This window comes from Benincasa hispida, chromosome 3, assembly GCF_009727055.1.
Source record: "Benincasa hispida cultivar B227 chromosome 3, ASM972705v1, whole genome shotgun sequence".
In the NCBI taxonomy this organism is placed as follows: Eukaryota; Viridiplantae; Streptophyta; class Magnoliopsida; order Cucurbitales; family Cucurbitaceae; genus Benincasa; species Benincasa hispida.
In genome coordinates, this window is record NC_052351.1 from 34,743,878 (window position 1) to 34,753,790 (window position 9,913).

General features: G+C 34.7%; 1 protein-coding gene across 1 annotated transcript; it reads left to right on the plus strand.

Moving 5' to 3' along the window:
• The first annotated feature begins 544 nt into the window (after positions 1–544).
• Positions 545–5,193, plus strand: LOC120074511 (thioredoxin-like protein AAED1, chloroplastic). Its single transcript, XM_039027661.1, has 9 exons — positions 545–962; positions 1,040–1,181; positions 1,273–1,318; positions 2,027–2,086; positions 2,324–2,360; positions 2,876–2,955; positions 3,032–3,123; positions 4,266–4,326; positions 4,786–5,193. The coding sequence occupies exons 1-9, from the start codon at positions 764–766 to the stop codon at positions 4,843–4,845; spliced, it is 777 nt and encodes a 258-aa protein (XP_038883589.1). The 5' UTR covers positions 545–763; the 3' UTR covers positions 4,846–5,193.
• The last annotated feature ends 4,720 nt before the right edge of the window (positions 5,194–9,913 follow it).

Consider the following 9,913-nt stretch of genomic DNA (forward strand, 5'->3'; position numbering starts at 1 on the left):
TTTATAGAAGTGTCCATTATTAATTTTATAAATAAAATACAAAGCTAATTTGTTACCTTAAATTTTTTATAACATTTACAGGTACAACCAAACACCGTCATCATTGATTCCCAACAATCTTATTTCCATATTTTTTATTTCCAGACATACTTAATTTCTGGATATTTTTAAAATCTCAAACCAAACGACCCTAAATAGTACACATACTTGATTGTATAAGAAAAACTCCATATGATTTTAAAGACCAACTTCTTTTATGGAAAAAAAAATTATGATACTACGATATTATGAATACATTATATTCTCTAAATTATAAATAAATATTTAAGAATTACGTGAGACTCGTGAAGTAAAATAATAAATCACCAAATAACTGTCGAATGTTGAACAGATATATGAGACCTAAAAGTTTTTGAAAAAAGATTCAATTATTTCATTAATTATTCTTTTTCATATTACTTTCCTTTATTGTCTTTTAGATTTTTCAATATTATTGAAGATTCTATTCATGGGTTGCTATGATAATGAATTACTATAACATAGGGATGTTTGGGTTGGAGCAAAGAGTGGAGATCCGAGAAACTTCCCCACCCCTCCACTTTGCCAAGAGTGATAACCTGGCGATAGATGGTTGGTCCGCTTAATATTTGGTTTAAAATCATCGCTACAGAAAATTAAATCTTCATCTACCCGCCACGTTTAGCTTCAGCTCCAAAATTCCTGCATCGACGCCAGCCGCCGGCCGCTGATTCCGGTAGAACTTATGGCGGCGACTCTATCGGCTTCACTTACTTACAATTCTGCGCTACTACAAAGAAAATCCAGCCAATCTCCGCGTGGTTTATATAATCTCCGTCATCGAAACCTTCTCTTTAATTCCAGTTTCTCGCACTGCAGCGATACTGTAAAATTCTCATTTCAGCGAACTGGCGTCGTCGTCTCGGCAATATCTGGTTCTCCCGGTAAGCCAATTTTCTCTGTGCGTTATGGCTTTTTTCCTGGTTACTGCGGGCCGTGGTTGATGAAATGTGGTTTACAGAACTTGGATCGTATGTGGAGAGTGGGAACACTGCAGATTTACTGGATTCGGTGAAGGTGTTTGACTTGAACGGCAATGGAATTCCGATTTCCGATCTCTGGAAAGACAGGAAAGCTGTTGTTGCATTTGCGCGTCATTTTGGGTATTTGTTTGCTTTGAATTTTATATATCTAACTGACAACAGTTTTTCAGTTTCTATTTTTCGCTTTATAAGTAGATTTGTGTCACTACAGGTGTGTCTTTTGCCGAAAACGTGCTGATTATCTTGCATCCAAGAAGGTAACGAGCCTGCATAATCAATACAAGAGTTGCTTAAATTGAATATATTTGCTTCCAAAGTGAGTATAATTCATTGGTAATTGATACTTACTTCTTCATTTGAAGTTCGAGGTTCAAATACTCATGCTCCACATTTGTTGTACTTAAAAATTTGAATATATATTGTTAAAATGTTGATATGATATTAAGTTTACTTCACCTATTAGCTTAAGCTTTTGGGTCGACAGGTTATTTAACATGGTATCAAAACAAGGTCAAGGAGGTCTTGTGTTCAAATTTTTGCAATATTATATTCTCTCAAATTAATATTGATTTCTAATTAATTGGGACTTTTTTACAAATTTCTAAGCCTTGAAGAGAGTGTTAAAGTGTTGATATAATATTAAATTAATCGTCGTTCATTAGATTAAGCCTTTGGGCCGATTGGTGATTTAATCTATATATGTTCGGGATATTGTTCGCTTCAAGACCTTTGCCTTCTCAATCTTGGATCAAATTAGTATAAGTTTAGCATGCTCCATTTATATTGCTAATGGCGACATTAGAACTAGTATCTCACTATTATTTTGATTATATGATATGTGTATATATTGATTGGTATTGTCAGTAGAGTCATGCTTACTGCTCTTTCCTGTCAACTAATGGCTTTTCTACTGCAAATTAAGAAAATTTCAAGAATTAATCACACAGTTCATGATGTGGTAGCAGGACTTATTGGATGCATCCGGTGTGGCTCTTGTGCTGATTGGACCTGGTAGCATTGATCAGGTATGAAATTAATCCTCAATGGAGATTTTGCAGAATGTTATATTTGAGGATTTTATCAGGCATGGTGGTTTGGATCATGACACACTTTATTTGTTGAGCCGTATTATTTCCATTCTTGCCTTTGAGTTGGACGGTATGGTTATGGACCATCAGTAGATTATCTCTGCTTCATTATCTCACATCAAAATCTGTTTTTCACTTCATCGATCCTTATTTACTGTTAGCATTATGATGTAGGCAAAAGCATTCAATGAGCAAACAAAATTTCAGGGAGGTAAGTTCCTGCCACTGTGGAAGAATTTTGGAACTGATATTTTGTGACTTCTTTATGTGTACAATATATAATAGAGATCAATCAGGTGTTAATGAAGAAATTTGCCGGATGTGTAGAAGTTATCTAGTTAGGCTATTGCTAGTTAAATGTTTTGCATGCACTAAATATTCCTTTGAACTATATGTTGATCAGAGATAACAGTTTAACGGTTGTCCCTTTAGGATCTTTTAGTATTTCTGTTGAGGAACTGAAAATGGTTATAAACAGTAGTACTTAAGAATGAAAACGGATCTGGAGAAGTTCTTCCAGTAAGATAGGGCTGTTGATTTTCTTTTGAATCGATGTTGACCAGTTATATATGTATTTAGAATTGGAATCTAGCATCAGAGGAAAAAAATAATAAATAAATCAAATCCCGGTATTCTCTGAGTAATAATTTCAACTGGACCTCTTTCCCCATTCATTTAATTGTAAAGCATTTTGATTAACTGATGAAAGCATACTATCTATTTCAGAAGTTTATGCTGATCCTGCACATTCATCATACGAGGCTCTAAATTTTGTCTCTGGGTTTACAACCACATTTACTCCCAAAGTAAGTTAGGAGTTAAGTATCACAGTAATCATATCCGCTTGTAGTGCTTACTTTGGTTGCTTGTATGACTTTATAGGCGGGTCTCAAGATTATTGAGCTATACATGGAAGGCTATCGGCAAGATTGGAATCTTTCTTTTCAAAAGGACACTGTGACTAGAGGGGGCTGGTAACTGAAAATTCTAACTATTCTCCGTCTCTCTCTCGCTCTTTCCATCCTTCTAAAAGTTATGAACTGTGTTGAACAAAACTGTTAAGCGAATAGGCAAATACATAATTCCTTCCTTTATGTGCTACTAGAAGAATATTCAGTCTTTCATATGTTGTGTTTTGTTAGGATACTACCTAACAAGAAAACTCAAGAACAACCAATAACACAAAAATACTAAAAGATAGAAATGTATATAGTAATTCAATGAAGAAACTACAATATCATAGCCTTTCGAAAGGGCTACACTCTCCAAATTCTCACAATAGAAATTCCTACTAAAATGATCCACTCCTCTAGGGACCCTAACACATTATATTTATAACCAAGGCACCTCTAGCTAATAAACCTTGTGCCCTTACTATTATCCTACTTATAATCTTAGTATATCTCTAACTAAGGCTCTCACATGTTCTTTCTTCACTGTGAAGAGAACAAAAATGGCAATTTAGATTTTTTACTACACTCAGTGAACTATGATTAAATTTCATGAGTTGACATGAACAAGTAGTAAGATCCACTGAGTTTGAGATATACTACCCATTATCAGTTTGGACATAAGGTCTCATGGTTTTGCTTTTACTTTTGGTTTCACGTCTTTTCTTTTACTAGCCAATGTAGGACTTTGGTCATACTCCCAATAATTTTTTCCTTGACCATGGGACCCCTATTCTCCTCTCAAATAGTCATCTATCGTTCACCTCTCTAGCTTCGGTGAGAGTTTTCTCTTTTTCAAGCTACCTCTTCTTATTTTGGAGTACATTGCCCGTTAACCACCAATCACTATAACTATTTCATTAGAGATTACCACCTTTATTACCCATTATCAGTTATCACATTAGCAAGCTTATATCTGAATATTCCCCTGATTCATTTGATTAAAATGGAGGACTCACGTTGCATATAACATTCACTTTAGATACCCTTCTCACTTTCTGTGGGAAACTCATCATGGCATGTCTTAAAAAATGTAGTTCAGTACCCTGAATACTTGGTTATTGGTTAAACGATCAATTTTAGATTTATTGATCATTCATTTTTTTTTTTGTCACATCTCTCTCAAATATGCTTAACGAGAAAAGTATATTCGTGCCATTTTTCAGGCAGCAAGGTGGCATCATAGTTGCAGGTCCCGGTAAAAATAACATCTCTTACATTCACAAGGTATGACACTTGTCCCATATATCTTCTTATTTGTCATCTCTTTTATTGGAATGCCATGAATTTATTATTTTGGCTTAAATTGCTCTCTTCCTTTACCTGTGGATGTAGTTAACACACTATTAGTAAATCACATAAAACTCTATGTCGATTCTCTACTGTTTACGTTGTCTGTTTATCTTTGATTATCGATTTCATAACATCTTTTGCTACAATAAGAATCCAAATCAATCATTCTTTTCGATTTTATTTTCCTGGTAAAACAATATCTCCTGCATAGTGGATAAACAACAACAATAATAAAACTCTGACCCCAAGTCTTCAGGGTTGAATCTAAGATAAACTCTGCCACTTTCTGAAAACCCTTTTTTTTCTCCCTTTTGGTAGATGCAAATTTTATCTGCAAAGCTACAAATTGTCAAGTTATTTATTTATTTATTATTATTATTTCTTAAACTTTAGGATAAAGAAGCTGGGGATGATCCAGATATCCAAGAAATTCTCAAGGCTTGTTGCTCATAAAGTTGAGAGGGATTCTCGCACTGCACAGATCCAGTGCCACCTAAGGCTGGCTTGCAATAAGGTAGTGATTATGGAACAAAAATACCCTGAAATTATATAGCTCACTTGAAAAGAAAAAGTAGAGAGTATAGTTTTTGTTAAGAGAGCAGTTAGTTTTATACTCTGAACAGTTGGAACAGTGTGGATGCCATTGTAGAAATGGATCATAAAGGTATAGAATCAGGTGTATGAAATTCATTTTCTATGTAACTTCAGATTGGGCCATAAAGTGTTTGAATAATTATTGAATCATACACAATAGTATCAGAAGCATATTATTGATTAAGATTCAATAAATATTAAAAATTATGGAATGACTTGTTCAATCTAGGCAAGTTGTGGAGAAAAGAAAATTAATGCTATGTGTAAAGCAATGCAAATGTCTTAGAAAACTTAATGTAGAGCATTTTTTGTGTATTAACTATCATGCAATTTACATAATAATAATAATAATAATAATAATAAATACTCCCTAACCTTAATTATTATTATTTTTTTTGAAAGATATTATAATTAAAGTGTGGGGTGGGAGAATCAAACCTCAAACTTCGAAGTCGACAGTACAAACATTATGCCAATTAAGCTACGCTCTTGTTGGCCCTAGCCTATTCCTCGTTAACCACCTTCTTCTACCCATTCACATTCCTCTCTCAAATTTATCTCTCTCACACCCATTCACATTCGAATTTCCCTTCTCTCCCTCATTAACTCTCCCCTCTCTCTCCTAATCCATGAAATTCCAACCTCCCTCTAATCTTCTAGTATAAACATCTGCTCATTTTCTCTTCTTCATGCCCACATCTCCTTATTTACTCTTTCTTGTGTTTACAAGTCATAACAACAAGCTAAGAGGTGTCACAGAAATCATAGCTTAAATCTTCCATTTTCAAGAATGGTGAAACATTCATCACTATGGATTAAAGAGATGGTCAGGAGGGATAATGGTGGAAGGCAAATAGAGTGGAACAAAAACTCTTCAAATTGAAGATTTCCTTTCTTCTTGCAAATTTGAAGCTTATATTATCTAAATCAAGATAAAAATATCTAAAATAACTTAGAGGAAATGTTTTGTTTTGGAAAAATAGAACGGAACTTTTTTTTTTCCCCTTGTATTTAGTTAGCGAGAAATTTAAAATATAATTGTTTGTATTTATAGCAAATTTGTTTTATTCTTATCATTAATTATATTTGTTTTAACTTTTTCTTTGCATTTATATCTCTCTTATTGATCTTCTTCTCGTTTTTTTTTATAGTTTTCTTTTTTCTTTTTCTCTTTTTTGTCTCAATTAGTGTAGTAGATCACTAATCATTTCAATTATCAAAGTAATTTTGTTTAGTATTTTTCAACTTCGTGGGAGGTAAATCTATTTTTTTAAAAAATTATATTATATACAAACTATTATAAATATGATAATTATGTAGATGTCCATGCATAACCTCCATAGATTAAAACTCGTCGATTAACATCTCAAGTAATTTCCATAGTTATCTTGTCATCTCTTTATGTTTCATTCTTGTAACCACCATGTTAGCATAAATACTCTATATCTATATTGAATAGATAAGCCCTAGAATCATTCATGTCAAATTGTCAAGAATATATACATACCAGATTCCATTGAAAGATTTATGATGACTTTAAAGTGGCGGATATTATCTTCCTCAACCAAAGCTCTCTCTCTCTCTAGATGGGATTCAAGAAAGACTGAGTGCTTATTTTTTGGTATCTTGGAGACCATAGCCTAAGGTCTCTTTATATACTAGTTCAATTAGGGTTCCCATTAAATCCTAATTAACTAGGAATAGACTTCTACCCATTAAGTCCATACTCAATTAGGAATCTAGGGTCTTAATTAATTAGATCACATAATAGGGCCCAATCTAATAAAATAATCCAATGTGATAAATTATTAATCCACATACATAGCCTATACTTTAATTAAACATATTATTATTTAAATATGTCTAACAATCTCTCACTTGGGCTATGTTTATGTACCTCATATAATTAGATCACATAAACCTTAAGCGCGCATAAACAGGTTATTTCAATAATAGAATTGCCCTTTAGTTCAATCTGGTCCATCTCCTGTATTAGCACGAAATCAAGACGGTTTTCATCACTACCCTTGTAACTAAACCTTCCTTGATCACCAATTCCAATACATTCAATGACATAGATCAAGTATGGATGGATAACATGGAAACTACATGCAAAGTGATCTAGATCATGCCTGTTTCCAACTGGTCCAAATTCCTTAATGAGATCATTCTAAAAAACTTTATGCTAAACTGATACATGATAAACAAGTTCAGATATAAGAACATAAACCATTCAAATTTATATAGAAAATAAACAAAATAAGGTCAAAGAACATCCTCAATAACAAACTCCCACTAAACCATGGAATCAGAAAAGTGACTAACACCCATGTGAGCAATAAGCTCATGAAAAACTTTAGGTGGTAAACCTTTAGTCAATGGATCTGCAACCATAGAGTTTGTTCCCATATGTTCTATCGAAATTTGACCATTCTGAACTCTTTCTTTAACAACCAGAAACTTCATGTCTACATGCTTTGACTTCGTATTGCTTCTATTGTTGTTGGAATACATCACAGCCGACTTATTGTCACAAAATAATTTTAGTGGTCTTCCTATGCCAACCACTATCCGCAGCCCAGTGACAAAACTTCGCAACCATATTCCATGATTGGATGCCTCATAACATGCTATAAATTCCACAGCCATGGTAGAAGAAGCCATAAGTGTTTGTTTAACACTTTTCCAAGATACAGCTCCTCCAACCAACATGAAGATATAACCTGAAGTAGATCGCAAAGTGTCTTGACATCCAGCATAATCAGAATCAGAATACCCAATGATCTCCAAAACTTCTGATCTCTGATAAGTGAGCATATAATCTTTTGTTCTCTGTAAATACCTCATAACCCGTTTGGCTGCTTTCCAATGATCCATCCCTGGGTTACTCAAATATTTACCTAATACTCCAACTATGAACACAATATCTGGACGTGTACATACTTGAGCATACATTAGACTTCCAGTGGCCGATGCATAGGGAACCTTCTGCATCTCCTTAGTCTCGAGTGTGGTCTTGGGGTATTGACCTAAATGAAATTTATCACCTTTAGCGATCGGGGTATCTCCTGGCGCACAATCTTTCATGCCAAATCTACTCAAGATCTTTTCAATATAGTTCTTTTGTGACAATCTCAAAATACCTTGAGAACGATCTCGCAGTATTTCAATCCCTAATACAAAAGAAGCATCACCAAGATCCTTCATCTCAAAATTTCTTTTGAGAAATCTCTTAGTGTCATGCAATAAACCTACATCATTACTAGCTATGAGTATATCATCGACATATAACACCAGAAAGATTGATTTACTCCCACTGAACTTGTGATATACACAATCTTCCACAATGTTCATCTCAAAACCAAATGAGGTTATCACTTTATGGAATTTGTGATACCATTGACGAGAGGCTTGCTTGAGACCGTAGATGGATTTATTTAATTTACACACCATAGACTTTGAATTACCAGATACAAAGTTTTCTGGTTGCACCATATAGATCATCTCATCAATGTTCCCATTGAGAAACGCGGTTTTTACATCCATTTGATGTAGCTCTAAATCAAAGTGAGCTACTAGTGCCATGATTACCCTAAAAGAGTCTTTCGATGAAATCGGAGAGAAAGTCTCTTTGTAATCAATGCCTTCCTTTTGAGTAAAACCCTTTGCAACAAGACGAGCCTTATATCTTTCGATATTGCCATGTGAATCCCTTTTGGTTTTAAATATCCATTTACAACCTATGGGTTTCACTCCTGATGATGGCAGTTCGCAAGTTCCCAAACGCGTCATGTCTTTCATGGATTTTATTGTCTCTCTTCCATAGCATGTTATCCAGTTTTCGAGATTTTAGAACTTGTGTATAAGCTTGTTGGAAGTTAGATTGAATCATTTCCATTACGTCTACATCATTCCTGATTTCTTGAAGAAATACACAATATAATCAATCTGATTGCACTTCTTCTTGCTCTACTGAGGGATCTTCTTCATGGCACTACTTCTGAGGTTTTGAGTTTGAACTTCAGGCTCAACAACGGGGACTTCAAATGTTGTCTTGTTCTATAATGGTCAACAATGAAAGTTGGAATTGACCTGAACATCTTGTATAATCACAATGAGGAATCAACAACCATTCCTCTTCAAAAAGACAACTTCTCCTTAATATCTCTTCCCGCAAACTCAATTCCTCAAGGAACTCTGAGATTCCTGTCTCAAAGCAATGATCTAGAAGTGGGTATCAGTAAACTTGAAACCCCGGAGTGCTCAGAATACCCAACAAAATAACAGCTAATAGTTTTTGAGTCCAATTTTCTTTTATAGGCCTTAAGGCCTAGCCTTCAGCTGGACAACCCCAGATGTGAAGATGCCTAATACTAGGCTTCTTTCCTGTCCATAGCTATAAGGGTTTTAACTATTGCTTTACTAGGTACCCTATTAAGGATATATGCTCAGTCTTTAGTGCCTCACCCCAGAGGGATTCTGGTAGAGAAGAATGACTAATCATACTTCTTACCAATATTCCTTAAGTGTTCTATTTCGCGCTCTCTGGCTACACCATTCATGCTGGAGTTGCCCGGCATAGTGTATTGCGGGAGCGATTCCACATTCCTCTAGATATTTTGGCAAAGGGCCCTGGACGTTGTTGCCACCTGATCCATCATATCTACCGTAATATTCACCACCACGATCAGATTTGACAGCCTTAATTTTCTTTCCAAGTTGAAGTTCGACTTCAACTTTGAAAGACTTGAAAACGTCCAAGGATTTAGACTCTCATGAATTAAATATAGGTACCCATATCTTGCATAGTCGTCTATGAACGTATAAAATATTGTTGTCCATTCACAAGAGGCCGTAGGGAATGGACCACAAATGTCTGTATGTATTAGTGTTCTAAGACGTCTGAGCATCCCGTTGGCACCTAATT